This window comes from Phoxinus phoxinus (assembly GCF_949152265.1).
Source record: "Phoxinus phoxinus genome assembly, chromosome: 2".
Lineage (NCBI taxonomy): Eukaryota > Metazoa > Chordata > Actinopteri > Cypriniformes > Leuciscidae > Phoxinus > Phoxinus phoxinus.
In genome coordinates, this window is record NC_136877.1 from 16,602,682 (window position 1) to 16,621,143 (window position 18,462).

An 18,462-nucleotide genomic window follows, 5' to 3' on the forward strand; every position below is an offset into this window, starting at 1 on the left:
GATTAACATTTGAGGGCAGAAATTTTATTCAGAATCAAAATAAAACCGACGTATCGCTAATTGAAAGCACAATGTTAATTGATCCACAACGGATCAAACAGCGCTGTTTGATCCGTTAATAACGGAGAAATGTGAATGCTTCTCACTAGATCTCGCAGCGATGTTATTACTTCAGTGGCAAATTCAAATGCTTTCTTTACTGGATCTCTTGGCGCTGTGTAGAAACATTGGCGCTTGATCAAGATCGGCCCGTGCTGCATTGGTCCAAACCGATAAATGGTCCATGAAGCCCAGAGTAACGAGTAGCACAGTTTTGTTCCGCTTTCATTACATTTGCCATTTGATGTTGGGCGCCAGAGTCTCTTACATTATGAGCGCGCACCTACATTTGAAATAACTCAATTTTGGTCGGCAGGAAAAATGGTCCAACCAACCGTGTTGAAGTTGCTAATACTTGTGCCACCCCAAGAAATTGCAGAATGGCATATGAGACATGTCGCCGTTTTACTGGCTGGTTGGTCCAATCTGAAATACTGCCAAACAGCGGACACACTGCTTGCACGCGCGTTTTCATTTCTTCTTCACTACTCTAAACAGTGGTTGCTTGAGGCAACAGCACAACTTCCTGTGTTGCCACAAGCAACCACTGTTTAGAGCAGTGAAGAAGAAATGATCTCCGATTTGCAGCGTTAAGCAAAGCTAGCGTGCATAACTAGGTATTGTTTAATAAAATGGTATCGGATCGTGCATCGGTAGATGTACTTGCCGATACCGATGCCAGAAATTGTATTAGTATTGGCGGCATTTCCGATACTAGTATCGGAAACAACCCTAGTACAAACACACTTTTATCTAAACTGTTAGATTGCTATGGAAGCTAGTTTCTGCCACTAAATAAAAACAAACGGTAATTGCAACTTCATCCCACAATTCAGATTTTTTCCCCTCAATTGGACATTATAACCTGCAATTGTGAGAAAAAAGTCAGAATTGCGAGAATTCACCAATATCTTTTAATTTTTTTATTCCGTAACAGAAGCTACCATAGCTTGCCATGCAATTTAACTAAAATATCGATTTGCTCAGCATATATCAACTTAATTACCCGCTAGAAAAAAGGGCATTCCATCAGCACAGGAAAAAAACACAAAACAGTGAATTCCAAATCTTTTATTTAAAGAGTACAAATCGACATCTACTTAGACTTCTGGCTTTGTGCCTGTGCCTTCAGTACTTTGACGACGATCTTCTGCTCCTCAATGAGGAAAGCTCGCTTGATCCTGAAAAGTGATACAGATGGATGTGGGTCATGTGCTCATAGAATGCATTTGAATCAAGAGTTTAAGGCGAGACACTACAGGTGAATAGGGTAAAAATGTTAACTAGCAGATATCACCATGAAACTTTCCCAGTTAAGATGAGAAAAAAAATGTATTACAAGTTTTCTGTAATTTAATATGTTTAAATATGCAAATTAGAAAATATCTAAGAGCTTTCTAATGGAGTATGTGAATGACGGGGTGCAGACAGCGATCACGGAGCAGCGGGATGATTTAGAACACCAACTTTTGTTGAATTTAGGAGAAATCTACAGACGCAAACAGACAGTGTAGTAAAATAAAGACCTAAATGTGTATTTCTGACTTTTTTTCACCACAAGTCTGAAAGACGTCATGTCATTGAAGACAAATATCCAGAAATCTCAAAATTGACCAGTGAAAAAAAAATATTTTTGCCTATCGTGTCTCGCCATAATTAGAGCATACCTAAATTAATTAGAGCATACCTAAATTAACAGTCCGAACACAGTTTTTAGATTTAAACATGTTAAGATTAACTATACTTATAAGATGAGCCATCCCAGAGCCGTCTACGGAGAGCCTGGCCACTCCCTATTAAGTCCTATTGTACCGATTTTTGGTTGTAGTTCCACCAGAGTTCCACTGGGGGCGATCGCCCGAGTGCAAAATTAATGGAGCTAGACGGCTTAATTTGTCTTTCACCCGATTGCCGTTGAGAAATCTCAGATTTGATTGTAGGTTTTGCAAGTTCAACATGGGTTATAGGTCGAAATTTGAATGAACGAGTACTTATGTCCTTTCGATTTCTTACAGGTTGAGTTGTTGTTGCTCATAACACGCTAGCATTCTGCTAATGAACGCTGATTGGTTAGTAAAGGACTGATTACGACCAGAGATACGGCTTGATGGCATTGTGGCATCCGAAGCGGGACCAGAATGTCATCAAGCAAAAACTCTTCTAGCACGTGTGCTAGCCAAAGAGCACCAAAGTGACTGAAGGACTGCCGTAAAGCAGTATCTCTGGTCGTACGATGTGTATGACGTCATTGAAATTTAAAAAATCTTTTTAAAGCAAATAAGTGACTCTAAAAAAAATCTAACACCCAGCAATGCGTAATTTCTTTGCATCTCCTTTCGAATACAACATTCAAATTAGACAAAATTATATCCTGAGAAAAGTGTTTTTTGAGGGGTATAGCTCCATAGACCTCCATTCATTCTGCACTCGTACTGTGAGCGCCCTCATGTGGAACCAGAGTGGAACTTCAACCAGTTCAGAAGCCGGAAGTTTACTGAGAGTGGCAGTTCTCCCCATATTAGACAATCTCTGGCTATCCCTTTATTAATCGCCTGTCCCAATCTACTTGTTTACAAATAACGCAATGATCTCAGTTTGTTACCTGTCTCGTACACACTTGGCACACATGGAACCACCATAAGCTCGGCTGACATGCTTCTTGGTTTTTGAGAGTCTCATGAGAACCTGGGGCCTCACAGCACGGATCTATTGAGGAAAAAACATTAGAACATTCAATCATGTATTCAAGTTTTAACAGCACCTTTAAATGACCTATTTGGTAATCAAATCTGATGTAGTTATTAGGGTTGGTACAACAGCAGTAGTGTGATGCATGTCCTGCGTGTCCGGTACAGAGCAGAGTTAGCATTTTCAGTTCATTCCTATGGAAGCTAGCCTGGGTGCCAGCCCGAACCCCGCCCACAACATTTTTTGGTCGGGAAGTTCGGTCTGGATTCGATCCGTTGAGGAGTAATTATGCTCGGCTCCCAGAAGGCCGAGCCAATCAAATTGCCAGGGCGGGCTTTAATCGATGATGGACAGATGATCTACGGTTACGTAATCACCACGTCATCAAAGAGCAGTTGGGTTGAATTGGTTTTCAAAGATGACTGCAGCTAGAGGATTGAGATGTTTAGATTCCGCTATCGCGTCTGTTACAAAATAAATAGTCAGCACATTTTTTTTAAAAGACGAACAGAGAACCGCAATCATGGCATTTGTCGATCGGAAAGATGTGTTTGCCGTCCTTCCTACGGGATTCGGCAAAAGTTTAATTTATCAGCTGGCTCCGATAGTGGCTAAGAAAATGGGACGCAATGAAAACCAATGGAAGGGATGGGCTCACGATCTCTTTTCTCTGAAGCCTCAGATGAACAAGCTTCTTCAGCATGGTCTCTTTTGTCGTCTTTCCATTTTTTAAAATCAGTCAAGTCGGGTTGCAACCTTGTTATAAAGTTGAGACAGGGCCTGACAAATGCGAGAATTTATTTGCTATATTGTCGAGGCAAACGGCAAAGATTGTTTACAGTCATTAATTTACTACTTCCAGCGTGCGTGCAGTTGAGCTCTGTGGACAACTATGCGGCTCTCAACATACGTCACTTCGTTGCAGAGGTAAATTTTTTTCCTGGTTCGGTTAAGACACGCCTTATAATCAAAGCCCTATGGAGCAGTATCAGACTCACATTCTGCCTTGAATATGACGAAGCAGGCTAATGGAAGCTCAACTTCCAAAGGAATTAATTGAAAATGCTCGCTCTGCACTGTTATGAATGGTTGTGTGCATTTTACATCGGCTTTTAAATTAGCGACACTCCGATTGACCGGTGGGAAAATGTCCTCACGGTCACATACCTAATGTTTGGCAGTTACACTATTTTCACTAAAACGCTCATTTGAACACTTGTGTCTGCAAAAACATTACAAGTCTTTTTTAATGCAGCTACCTTTGGAAATAAGGTGTGGAAAAATTATATGATAATGTGTGTTTTCCAACACGTCTGATTCCAGTTTATTTTGCAAGCAATGAGACGTTGCATGTTGTTGTTCTTGCTGCAGTTTCAGGAGAAAGGGACTGAATTTTTAATTAGCAGCTCAGGGAAAAAAGGTTAACAACTTAAATTAGCCGCTCAATCATAAATTTTCAACATCATATCTTTATATAAGAATCTATTATAGGATGCGTTTGGTTGAATTCATGAACGATGCAGTAAAGCGATTCATTGTACAGGTGATCATCTTTATCTTGCGCAGCTAGTCTAATTTTCTACCATACACTGTACAATTGAATAAAATTCGCTGCTAGATAACTTGCTTTGCACTTTTATTCTTGTTTCACCACACTCGTCTAAACAAATGATTTTTTGGGGGGTAATGTTTCTACACATTATAATATAAATAACCTGAAAATACTACGTAGTTTACATGCATGAATTGTTTGTTAATGCAGGGTTCCCACACCTTGGTTAACCTCAAATTCAAGGACCTTTCAAGGACTTTCCAGGTCCAATAGCCTAAAATTCAAGGACCTAACCCTCTGGTCATCTTCATTTAGGGGTCACACTTGGCTCTGTCGTGGTCAAAAGTGACCAAAGCCTTGACATGCAACTTCTTTTTTCCCCCCAGGAAAACCAATGTAATATGTTTTTGTTCAATAATATTTCTTGATTATTTAGAATTTTGAAGGGATTTTATGATACTACGCAATATTTATAAAAAATTTATGAGGTATTTTTTTTCCATTTGAACTAATATATATAAATATTTTTTTATTTTCACATTTCACATTAAAAGTGGAAGCCTTTAAAAAAAAATTTAAAGTGAGAAAAGTGCCATTTGGAGGCGTTAAAAAAAAACTTGTAACATCCTGTAACCAACTGTATAGATCCCTATATAAAGGCTTGGATGGCTTGAGGAGAAGTAAATCATGGGCTAACTTTAATTTTCAAGTGAAGTTCTCTTTTAACGAATGTAGTAGAAAGTAGGTACCGGTACGCATAGACGTGTACCAAACGTCGTACCCTGACGCACACCTCCTCAAAAATGTAACCACACGTTGCGACGACGCGGACCGCAAGATCTGTGATTGGTCGGCTTGGTAGCATTGCGTTTCCTCCTACGCGTTTCCGGCGTGTTCTTCTGTACCGCCCGCCATTTTTAAATTCAGAAGTTCTGTAAATTCAGAAATTTCACTAAAATTGACTTTTTCCAACTCGATAAGCTCCAGCTCCAACATGATCCGCTCTCTTTCAGTCGCCATTGCTTGTAGTAGCCAAATCAAAACAGCCTCGAGGAATCTATAAACAGTGGAACATTAAAACCCGCCCCCGCCAACTAGCGTTTCGGCGATGTAACTGCAGAGCAACGCAGACATAAACGCAGAAGTATAAATGCTCACGACGGCGTCGCCTACGTGCTAGCCTACGACGTACACCCGATACAGAAGTATAAATCAGCCTTAAAGGGATAGTTCACTTTGAAATAAAATGTTGGTATGTTTTATCTTACCTCAAGGGCATCCAAGATGTAGGTGTCTTTTTCCGCAGTAGTTTCAATTTTGATATTTTTAGGTCAAACCGTTGTTGTCTGTCAGTCATATCATGCAGGTCTATGGTCACTGTCTCAAAGAGCATGCACAGAGTTAAACAATTCCCAATCGTCCAAATTAAACAATTCCCAATCGTCCAAATTAAATAATACCCCATCGTAAGTATACATTGATGGCCTAAGACACGAAACGAGCGGTTTGTGTGAGAAAACCAAATGGTATTTATATCGTTTTTACCTCTTATACACAGCCAGGTCCAAGTGATCTGAGGGCGCTGGCGCTTCCTTCTGTGTGACGTGTACGCAGACTGGTGCATAGACATATATACTCTAGATTTCGCATTAAATACATTCGTTCCAATGAACTGCCATAGCCAAGGCGACATCTAGTGTATACATCTATGCACCAGTCTGCGCACACGTCACACAGAAGGAAGCGCCGCGCCCTCAGATCACTTTGGCTGTGGCTGTGTTACAAGAGGTAAAAACGATATAAATACCGTTCGTTTTCTCACACAATCCGCTCGTTTCGTGTCTTAGGCCATCGATTTGTACTTACGATGGGGAATTGTTTAATTTGGACGATGGGGAATTGTTTAATTTGGACTCTGTGTTTGCTCTTTGAGACAAGTGACCGTAGACCTGCATGATATGACTGTCAGACAAGAACGGTTTGACCTAAAAATATCAAAAAGAAAAAAAAGACACCTACATCTTGGATGCCCTTGAGGTAAGCTAAAACTAATTTCAAAGTGAACTATCCCTTTAACTAACGTAAATCAAGCAAGCTAGTACGTATAGGCCACAAAGTGTTGCCGAAGTAACACATTAGCGGACCAGATGGAATAATATGGGAATTTTTTTTCCCAGAAAACTTCTTGCACAAAATAAATTCAAGCACTTTCAAGGACTTGTATCTATTATGATCGTTTTCAAAAACTTTCCAGGGCCTTGAAATCTTTTTTTCCCGATTCACAAACTTTCAAGGATTTCAAGGACCCGTGGGAACCCTGTTAATGTTACTTCACAGTGCATTAACTAATGTTAACAAATACAACTTTTGATTTCAATAGGCTAATGTAGGCTAGTAAATGGTGAAATTAACATTAAGAAAGCTTAGTAAATGGTGAAATTAACATTAAGAAAGCTTAATAAATGCTGCAGACTTTTTTAAAAGATTAAATAATGGCGAGTTTAATAAATGGAACCATATTGTGAAGTTTTACTGGTTTGTTATACACCGATTCAGACGTCCCGTGAGGACAGATCAGTTGTTTTAACCATTCATTAAATCGGTTCAAATGAGTCATTAGTTCGCGAATCGGACGTGTCATTAGCGGACGTGTACGCGTTGATGAATTATCCAAGCAGTTAGTACATCGCACAAAATTTGTGTCAACAAATATTTTTTTTAGGATATATTTTTTCGTTTATTGAAAGTGTGGTTTAGATATGTCAGCTGAATTTGGGGAACGCTTTTCAGAGAAGATAAGGCAACGTTTTTTTAGCACACCCAGCGGTAATTCAAGAAATAAATCTCCGAACGTGCCACATGAAACTTCGGTCTTTCAACCTTTTACCATCGTGTCAATTGATTTTGATTAATATGAGCGAGGGAGAGCGAGTAAAAGTGAATTGAGTGCGCGCGCGGCCGGGGCTCTCTCTCTGCTCGTTCTTTCAGTTAACATGCACCCTGTCACAAGCACAGCAGTCATCTACATTAGGCTACTCACCAATTAAATAAGGCTTTGGCAGCTGCCAAACAAAATTAAATGCAGGAAAACCCCTGATGTCTCTTAAATGACTGAAATAGAAGTGAACTCACTAACAGGTTTGGCAGCAAGCCAGCTGGGTACCCAGTTTGTTTCAGCGCGCGCGCGAACCCATCCACACCAAGTCACACGATATCGCTCGCATCCTACTCGCAACATATAAATAAATCCACGCGAATTTTAGAAGAAAGACCTGGCTGCACTTAACACAAATTGAAACTCATAGGCCTAGTTAGATGGGGGTTCGAAAACGTAATACCTTGTCAGATGACGTTTATTACTTTTTAATGGCCTTAATTTTGGCTAATTTCATTTACTACCTTTTACAAACCCACGGACACCCTGTTTATTTATCCATGACACATGTCTTAGAAAATGTTGATCTTAATCTGTATTGTTCATTCATTTTTGGTTCATGTTAACTAAAGCTAAAAAAAAAAGTATAAGAAAGTTGGAGAATAAAATTAATTTTAAAAGGTAAGGAATCTTACACTTGTTCAAACCAGGCTACTGTATTTTATACGTTTTATTTATGTTGAAATGTTTGGGATATGGCTTTTAATGGCAAGCCCTTTTTTTGTATTCAGAGTATATAAAAATTTGAGTTTAGATATATGGGCCAATATATCGATTATCGGCTTTCAAATGTAAAGAACTACCGGTTATCGGGCAAAATTTTCATGTCGGTGCATCCCTAGTTTCAGCCAACACCCTAGACTTGCTATATAAACGATGGCACAAGCACAATAAAGCTGACTGAGTGAACTGCACTTCTGTGTGCATGTCATTCTTTGTCCCCAGATCTAGTGTTCTTCTCTTCATTGATCATTGACTTAATACGAGAAATATGAAGCTGCAGACTCTGTTCTCGAGTTTCCCGCGTTCTCAGACCCCTTGTTTTTCGAGACAGCGCCTCCTATCAAATTGGATCGGATAAACATGTGAAGAACTTAAGCCGAAGCGTGAGTATCGTCAATTTTATTTAGCGAATCACTCATTTGATTTCTTTTTTAATCCAATTACTTTATAGCTCATCGATACACCAACATATGAATAGTCCATTTAATATTTGTTAAGATAGTTCTTAACAAAATTTGAGCCGTTAATGTATGTTTTTTCGCCTTTTTTCCCCGAAAATATTTTGATAGCTAACGTTAGCCTTTAACCTTGGAATTTTTGTAGACAAGCCATTGTAACATTTTTATTAAAATGAATTGACATTAAAGTAGACAAATTAAATATATTGTTTTCAATGGCATTTGGATAAGGGTGTTATACAATCTTCCGAACAGCAGGAGGCGCAGTCTCGAAAAACGAGGGGTCTGAGCCAGCATGCAGAATTCAGCACTGAACAAAAAGTCAGTTTTGAGCCGTGAGGGGATTCCATCTTAAATGCGTCTGATTGGCCATTGCGGTCCAGAAATCAACACATATGTCTGTGATTGGCTACATCGCTCAACGCTGCAAACATGTTACAAATAGAAACTCTGGCCTGTAAATCGTTTCTATTTAGTTTTTTTGTTCTTGTCGCTTTTCTGCCAAATGTGAATAACAATTTATTAGTTTTATATGTTTTATTCATATTTATATTTAATCGTTTTATTCTCCCGCAGCCCGCACACACATAGTGAGTGCATTAGGCTACCACCCGCGCTCGCACTCGGCCATCACATCTAGTCCCACGCCGCGAGTATAGCGGCGGGAAAAATATCGGGCTTGGGCAGAGAATCTAAGCTCTAAACAGGACAGAGTAACACGGCAGATATCGCTCATATACATTTTGTTGACGACGTAGTTAAGGCGGCAGGCGTGTGTTGCTTAGTTCCAAAGAGCTGCGGGAAATCCTGTGTTACGTTAACATGCCGGACACATATTCAGCCTCTTGTTCTGTGTGCTGTTGTGCAGCTGAATAACTTGCCTTTCCAGATTAAATGTCTGTTCTTGGTCTTGGATTTTGTGAAATAAATTTCTAAATAAATGCGATTTATAGTCCAGTGCGACTTATGTTTTTTTCCTCTTCATGACGCATTTTTTGACTGATGCGACTTATACTCCGGAGCGACTTAGTCCGGAAAATAATGGTAATCCTCACATGGAGAAGCATGGCAAAAGGAGGAACGGTGCCGACAATTTATCGTGCATGATACGCGCTTGGGTAGGATTAGGGGTGTGGAGTGCGTGCATATTACACACCATAAAGTACTTAGCATATGCACGTGGAAACTGCGCATCATATGCACGCAAAAACAATTTTTGACGTAAATGGCAAGAGAGATAAAATGTGCTATGATACGCACTTTCATGAGATCATGGCGGGCTTTAACGAGGAGCAGTGGTTCCGAAATTTTAGGATGAGCAAGCCAACCTTTGATATGTTGTGTCAACGTGTGTCCACATTCCTGTCCAACGACACGTTTTTTAGGGCCATTCCGTCCCTTTGCAGATGCGCGTTAGGGCTGTCACTTTTTATTCGATATTCGAATATGCATTCGAACATGACATGAAATAACCGTAATCGAACTTCAAATAAACTATTCGGTTTTTAAAGTGCCATGTCTAGCGCATTTTTTAGAGTCTATGATAAGACCGTTTGCTTTTTATTTTAAAAAAGCGTGTTATTTTGAAAGGGTGTTATTTTGAAAGCGTGTTACAGGCTATGTTATAGTCAGATATGACGGCGCCCTGCAACACGCATCACCGAAGATGATCTATTCATCAAGCGCCAAGCCAATGTGCAAACTATTGCAAATCAAAGTGAAAGTAAGTCGCAGACGCTTTAACACACAATAATAATAATAATCTTCATTAAAAGTAAATAAACTAAATGATCTTACCAGGGCTGCCGCTCTCTCTTATTGCGGTCTTTGATGTTAGCTGATGATCAATAAAATGCAGCTCATATGTTGCTTTCGGTGACATTAAATCGGCATATAGCGCGGGAATTGAAGATCGGATTTATATCCGGTTTAAACCACATTTAGGCCTATTTGACCAGGTGTAAATGGAATCGTTTTGATAGCTATCCGATCTGAGAAAACGCATGAAGTGGCCAGGTTTAAAAAGCCCCAGAAACGCAGCAGACGGCCAGAGCATCGCCAGGCGTCCAACATCGTATGACTGCATAGGCTACTTTCCTGCACAACCGGTCGGCACTGTGCAGATGCACATGTAAAGGCAAGGTTTATTTGCAGATATGAGTCCTATAAGTGTAATTTTGGGAGTCCTGTTTATGACTGTCAAACTGTTAGTAAATTTCGATTGACGGGTTTTTTTTGGGGGGGGTTTTTTTGCACGCGGGGGGGGGGGGGGTAATAGATATTCGAATATATTCGAATACATAGGCTGGTATTTGATATCCGTTCAAATTTGATTTTTCTCAAAAGTGACAGCCCTAATGCGCGTAGGCCCGTCTACCGTCTAAAAAGCTGGATTTTTTTATACTGGCACATGCCTACATACAACAAGAGCTGAAAATTCAACAGCTCTTTTTCTAGATTCCCGCAGAGACATTTATCCTAGTGTTGTCAAAAGACCCGGTACTTAATTAAACGGTTACGGTACCAGCTTTTCTTAAGTACCGGTGTTACCGAAGTATCAGGTTAATCCGGTTATTAATTTGCTGTCCGAAAGGTGCACAGTTGCATCCTCTTCATAAACACACTGAGACATGGCGATCGGCGGCGCTGCTAATGCGGTGGCTCTGAATCCACTTGTTGATAAGAAAGGAGGAAAGAGCCACATGTGGAAATATTTTGGATAGGCAGCTAATATCACGTTGGCATAAGGGGCCGTTCATGGTTGCATAGCAACGACAGACGCAATGGGAAAGTACACGCTTGTGGAAAGGAGAAAGCGGTGCAAACTGCGCTCTCCATAATGACAAGGAAGTATCAGCAAAGAATGAATTGATTTCTAGCCCTTGCATTAGCTTTACTACTAGATATATTAATGGAGATGAGAAATAAAAAGCTGCCCTGTACAGCGCTCAGCTGTTCGGCCGAGCTTTCGATGTTGTTAACGAAAGGCCGATGGTTTTTGTCACATGACCTGTTGAGATGTTTTAATCGCTTCTATTATAAACAGGTCATGGGCTACATTTGAAACGAATTTGGATGCGCACAAACCGTGATATGTGGACTGCCCCTAAAGTGGTATTGTGTGCGGTTGTATCTGGGTAAATATGAAAGCAGTTTTGGATTAAATAAAAGTACAGTCAAGTCAAATAAAACACATTTTATCTCCTGTATAGTTTGGTAACACTACAATAAGATACCATTCATTAACATTACTTAATGCCTTTTCTAACATCAACACATTGAGTGAACAATATATTTTACATTCATTCAATGTTTGTGAATGTTAATACAAACACTTGATTGTTCATGTTTGTTCACTTCATCAATTGTGCATTAAATAATGAACATAAAACTTTTGATTTTAAAAATGTATTAGTACATTTTCAAATTACCCCAAGGAGAATAATTGCTACAGTATATAACTATTGTTTACTGTTAGGTCATTTTATCTAATGTTATCTAACAAATGGAATCTTATTGTAAAGTGTTTTTAATACTACAGTTTCCATCTCTGTAACTTTGATATACACTTTAATATATGTGTAAATTTAATCTAAATTAAGCTTTGGTACCGAGAACAGTGGATTATCACTGGTATTGGTACCGAATACTAAAATTTTGGTACTTTGACAACACTAGTTTATCCAAAGGTCTCTATTCTCAAACATTATTTACATCTCTGTACATGCACACATAAAACTGTACACAGAACATCACTTACACCACGTAGTCTACCAGGGCAGATTCCACATGCTGACTTGGGTGCCTTGCCAGTCTTCTTGGTATACAGGTATACAATGCGGTTACCTGGAGTACGGGATCTGAGTGACATGATGTAGTCATTAAGTACAGCTTTTGATGTTTACACAAGACACTCTATTCTATGGGAACATCGGCGCACGATGAAGATCTATTTGAATCAATGCAGGAATCACACTCACAGTCTAGTCTTGTTTGAAGCAGTGTTGTAGGAAAGCCTACGGCGGTATGTCAGGCGCTGCACCATCTTGACCTGAAAAAAATTACATAATCTTTATGTCTGTATAAGAGATGGCAAAACATGTATGAAGTTCAGGCTTAATACCTGAATAAGCATGATATAAAGTATAAGCTAAAAATTTACAAACACCTGTCAAATATGCGTAAACGAAATCAACGATTATAACGGTGTCACACTTTCACTTCAGTTGTAAAGACCATATCAAATGTAAAATCGTAGTCTGCTGCGTTCGTGTTTGTACGGAACGTGAAAGATAGCTTCACCGCGTCAACACAAGTAACAAAATTCCGTTATTGAGACTATTAATTGAATTAATATGGCAAGTGTCTCTTCGATTAGACAGTGAACTACGCGTATAACTCTTTATATCATATATTTGATCATCAGAAACGGCAGATGACGATGGATATTTGAATCATATTTTAAGCGCAAAGACAATACACCATACCTTCTATTGCTGCAGGCGGAAGAGGAAGAACGACAGGCGGGGTGAAAGTTCAAAATCTGCCCGAAACGGAAATAATACGTTTGCAGAAAGCAAAATAAAAGCAGTTATATTTTTATAGTCTATGCTATTTCTAAATATTATAATACATATTATATAAAATAGTATAAATATTTTGTAATCATTGTCATGCAGATTTATTAAAAACGTAACTGACCAGGCAATACAGTGAAGAAAAGGCATCACGTCTTTAATAGCATGCTTGTGAGCTTTACAAAGTACAGGCTATTTTTTATTATTAATGTTTATTTTGAAGATTTTCTTCTGGATTTTAAAAAATATTTACAAAGAATTGTAAATGTAATATAGCCTACATGGATTTCTCGGCAACGTCATCCCTGCTTGCGCACGCAACCAGGAGGCAGAAAAAGACGTGTTTCGTATATTGTATATAGTGGCGGCGGTGTTGTCTGTTAGTCAAAATGCCAAGGAGTTGTTGCGTGGTTAATTATACCCAGAGCCGTTAAATATGAGAGTTGCGACACTCTGTGATCTCGCCGCCACGCGGTCACGTGATTCGTGTAGCTCTCAATAGTTCCAAACAAATCCGCGTTGCCAATGATTTTTAAGCGGGGCAGACAGCAGCAGCTATATGTACAGCAATTAGCGGTAAATATTGACGCATAATGGACATTGATTATTACGTTGACACTTAAATTGCTTACATATAATAGCATTTTTTTTTCTGGGGGGTAGCAGAAACACAGCATTAATACGTTTTTGTGTATAATTTTGGTAGGCAATGGGGTGCTCCCATACACACACACACAATATATATATATATATAATATTATATACACACACACACACATAATGATACATATATTATACACATACATAATGATAATTTAAAATAACTATTTTCTATTTTAATATTTTCAAATGTCATTTATTCCTGTGATCAAAGCTGTATGTAGTGTAATATGATGATTTGATGCTCAAGAAACATTTATTATTATTATCAATGTTGAAAACAGTTGTGTAATTTTTTTTTCAGAATTCTTTGATGAATAGAAAGTTCTAAAGAACAGCATTAATCTGAAATAGAAGCTTTTGTAACATTATGAATGTCTTTACTGTAACTTTTTATAAATTTAATTAATCCTTGATTAATAAAAGTATTGATTTCTTTTATTTCTCCCCCCCCAAAAAATAAAATAGATGTTCCTACTGACCCCAAACGTTTGAACGGTAGTGTTTAATGTTACAAAAGCTTCTATTTCAGATAAATGCTGTTCTTTTGAACTTTCTATGCATTAAATGATCCTGAAATAAAAATGTAAATAACTTTTTTCAACATTGATAATAATCAATAGTTTTTTGAGCATCAAATCATCATATTAGAATGATTTCTGAAGGATCATGTGACACTGAAGACTGGAGTAATGATGCTGAAATTCAGCTTTGATCACAGGAATAAATTACACTTTACTATATATTCACATAGAATCAGGTGTTTGAATAATATTATAATAATATTTCAGAATATTGCTGTTTTTCTTCTTCTTCCCCTAATCAAATAAATGTAGCCTCGGTAATCAGAAGAGACTTCTTTTAAAAACATAAAAAATCTTACCGATCCAAAACTTTTGACTGGTAGTGTGTATACACACACACATTGTTCCTGAAACTTTCATGTCAATAAAGCCCTTTGAATTTAATAAAAAAAATTGTGCATTTAACTTTAGAGGGAAGGGGGACTGCTCCCATAAGGTATAATACATTTACTGTGTTAGTTAAAAAAATACATTCACATAAACCTGCACAACAAGTGAATAGCAATTAAAGCTGCTCAGTTTAAGTCAAGAAAGAAGTTTGGTCAACAGTAAAAAAATATGCAAGGCAACCAATTGCATTCAACAAAACATTTAATTATATAATATATCTAGGGAGAGGGTATGTAAGTTTTCCTTGAATGTTCTGTCTTCAAAGAAACTTGTTCGACTTCCTACAGGGAGAGATGCAGAAAGCAGGCCAGAAAAGGAATACAAGTGTTCACAATAGAGCCATTGCATTCTTCCACCGAAGCTGTAGGACGATCTGGAGACCTGGTGGTGAATCGAGAATCATTCAAATGCAATTCTATACAGTGATGACAAACTCCACGCTATAAGTAATGCTATAGATACTTGGATGTTAGGGTGAGAGCATTCCCCTGCCAGAAGCAGAGCGTGTCACAGACCCCAGAGGAGACCTGGTCTGGAGTCGAGTCGAGCCTGTTGGACAGAACTAGGGGTGGTAAAGAAAGAGGAAACGGTGTTAAAGTTCATACATTCAGGGACAGATTAAATACACATTGAAAGCCTATGTTTCCTAAACATTTTCATGAGGTTGAAATTGCAGAAGTGAGAGAACACACCTACAGTTAGGTCCATATCTATTTGGACATTAGTCATGATTTGTTATTTTGGCTCTCTGTACTCCAGTATCTGTACTCTGTACTAAGATGATGGATGGGAGTTTGATTGATCAAGCCTACCTCTAGTGATCCGGTTATCCGTGTGTCCACCACGAAAGAATCCGTGGTGCCATCACAGAATTTGACAATAAGCAAAAGGCTATACAAACTGATCGAGATAAGATGTTCAGTTTAATTAGGCTACATTGCATCGCAAACACAGACAACTTGAATAGCCTACTTAAAATGTCAAAATCAGCAATTTAGGCAATATCGTCCAGTGAATGTGAAAACATCTGTGGCGACCACTGAATATTCCGTGGTCCCGTCACGGAAGAAGAATCCGTGGTGCCATCACAGAATTTGGCAATAAGCAAAAGGCTATAGCCTACAAACTGATCAGGGGAGATAAGAGGTTCACATTTTAATTAGGCTACAGTGCATCGCAAACTAATATGGAATAGCCTACTTAAAGTGTTAAAATCAGCAGGTTATATCGTCCAGTCAGTGAATGTGAAACAATCCATGGCGACCACTGAATATTCCGTGGTTCCGTCACGGAAGAGTTCCGTGGTTCCGTCACGGAAAAAGAATCCGTGGTGCCATCACAGAATTTGACAATAAGCAAAAGGCTATACAAACTGATCAGGGGAGAATAGGTTCACAGTTTAATTAAGCTGCATTGCATTGCAAACACAGTCAACTGGAATAGCCTACTTAAGTGTTAAAATCAGAAGGTAATATCGTCCAGTGAATGTGAAACAATCCGTGGCGACCACTGAATATTCCGTGGTAACGTCACGGAATTAAGGGTGACCAGAAGTTATCCTAGCGATCAAACGACGACAGAACAATGCAATATCAAGTTAAAATCACTTTAAAACTAAATATTTAAAGTAAAGTACTTTAAGTGAACTAAGAATATTTAAAGCGATACCTTTCCAAATTATAAAACGACGTCTAGTGGGGAACGCATGTGTTGTAACAGTCCGTGTGTGGACCACGGATGCTGCCTGTCATGACAATAGGCATCACATCCGTGGGCACATCACGGAATTTTCGGCGATTCCGTGAAACTGCCACAGATTTTGAGTTAAGGGGCCGTGTTCATTTCACGGAATTCTGTGAGATCAGGTTGGTTTATACTTAAATATAAACTTCGATTCTATAGACTACGCCACATACAAATGTGAATGTGTAGATTGTCTGATGTGTAGACACATAATATTAACATTACCCTGTAGGCCTCTCTGTAGCGCAGAAACTGTTTCTTCATACCCATCATCCTGTGAGGATGAGCATTTGTACACTTTATAACACTATTTGTCATCATTGCTGGTGTATTGAGTAGGCAACTTACAACTGTCTGGGGTTCTGTTGGGACAGGAGGCTCCAAAAGACAGATATTAGTCTCTAGATAGATATTAGTCCCAATAGATATCACAATCTATTGGGACCAACGAAAAACCCAACCCAAAGTAAAATAAATGGAAATATCAAAAATACCCTATATAAAAAATAACACATAGAACTCTTACATTTCCTGAAGGCCCTTGGATCTCCGGGAGTGACTGGCTCTGATGAAGGAGTTCCTTTAGCCAAAAATGCTGCTGCACTGCTAGACACTGGATGCTAATGCTATTTAGTTATGTAATATGTCAAATGTTTGTAAAGTCAGACAGCCTACACCCATGATATGCTCAAGCCTTACCTGATTGAATTATGGTTTTATATTTTTTTTATTTTCAGCTGCTGCCACATTCTTTTAATGCCTGCAGGATTGCACCTATAGCCTTAATGCAAATTAAAATTAGGTTAAATAACTGTTCTTCCAGTTTCACCTGATATTATAACAGTTACTCTAAAATAGTTATTAATTACTACCTACAAATGACATCTTCAACAGTGTAATTAGATTAATGTAATAATTACTATCTTTAGAAAGTATTGGTCTACTTATTATTAATTACTAACATATCAACCTCAACCACTTGAACAATACAATGAGGAGAGACAAGAAACTGCACTTTTAATGCTTTCAAAATGAACAATATACAATTGCATGAATTATTCTTGAATTGACCAAAGTGTGTAGAGGGAGAGGGTTACATTCAAAATATACCTTTTAAAAATGTATGTTAAATCCACTATTGTTTTATACAGAATTGTTCTATAGTCTATGCAGTAGCCTATTTAATGTAATTACATCATATTTTATTTTAAATTACAGAATAATTAAGAGTAATCCCTTTAATTAAATTACAATATTTAGATTACTTTGTAATTAATTACACCCAACACTGTATAACAGTAATTCCTCTTTGTGTCTGGCGCTGTTGCCATGGTGACTCATAATATCTGGGCTCCATTGATAATGGCTTTTTATAGTTGTGGTGCACGCGCTTAACTCAGAGTCAGTCAACTTAGAGTTGATTGAACTAACTAATTTCAGCTGATCTGAAACCGAAAACTCAGAGTTTCCCATCTCAGGGTAAGTCAACTCAGAGTTCAAGTTTTAACTCAGAGTTGGTTGAACCTCTTTATTGAAACAGGCCCCGGTCTCTGCTTTCATAGGTGAAAAACACTTGTTTATTTGTTTATTATGAATATTTGTTTTTCATGTATTTCACTTAACGCTAGGGGATTAAAGGACAACATTAAGAGAAAATCTAGGCATAGCCTATTTTCTTTTTGTAAGGGCGAAAAAGCTCGCTTTATTTTGTTACAAGAAACGCACTAAAAACCTGAGGATGAGAAATGGCAATAATAGACCTAGAAGTAAAGAAACAGAGTTGTGATCAAATAAATATATAGGCTACGAGTTAATCAATATATTTATCCGTTTTATGGTGATACGATAGTACAGTTATTTACAGATGGTTAAAAGGATCCAGAATCTAACATAACAGGAATAGCAGTAGTTATTCCACAACGTGAAATAATTATTTAAAAAATGAACTGTATTTGTATTTACTGCAGAGTTGGTAGCTATTGTTTTGGCCCTCCAGTGTGTAGAGGAACAACGTACAAAGAAAGATTCATTGGCAGCTAGCCAATCTAGTTAG

At 38.3% G+C, this 18,462-nt stretch overlaps 1 protein-coding gene across 3 annotated transcripts; it reads right to left on the reverse strand.

Annotated features, from left to right (window-relative positions):
* Positions 1–1,155: 1,155 nt before the first annotated feature.
* Positions 1,156–13,538, reverse strand: rpl34 (ribosomal protein L34). Of its 3 annotated transcripts, none has more exons than XM_079605516.1 (6): positions 13,314–13,538; positions 12,943–12,998; positions 12,436–12,506; positions 12,216–12,315; positions 2,702–2,805; positions 1,156–1,280 (listed from the first exon to the last, which is right to left on the reverse strand). In XM_079605516.1, the coding sequence occupies exons 3-6, from the start codon at positions 12,498–12,500 to the stop codon at positions 1,196–1,198; spliced, it is 354 nt and encodes a 117-aa protein (XP_079461642.1). In that variant the 5' UTR covers positions 12,501–12,506; positions 12,943–12,998; positions 13,314–13,538; the 3' UTR covers positions 1,156–1,195. The 3 variants fall into 3 exon arrangements, with proteins under 3 accessions (XP_079461642.1, XP_079461643.1, XP_079461644.1); XM_079605517.1 differs by having other exon boundaries at positions 13,157–13,538; XM_079605518.1 differs by lacking the exon at positions 13,314–13,538 and having other exon boundaries at positions 12,624–12,949.
* Between the last annotated feature and the right edge of the window lie 4,924 nt (positions 13,539–18,462).

What these genes read in the sequence shown, in the direction of transcription:
- rpl34 (XM_079605516.1), bottom strand. Translation starts at nt 12,500, where the DNA reads ATGGTGCAGCGCCTGACATACCGCCGTAGGCTTTCCTACAACACTGCT. An exon ending in GCTTCAAACAAGACTAGACT is followed by an intron (nt 12,316 to 12,435) that starts GTGAGTGTGATT and finishes CATGTCACTCAG; the next exon opens with ATCCCGTACTCCAGGTAACC. An exon ending in GCCCTGGTAGACTACGTGGT is followed by an intron (nt 2,806 to 12,215) that starts GTAAGTGATGTT and finishes TTTCCTCAATAG; the next exon opens with ATCCGTGCTGTGAGGCCCCA.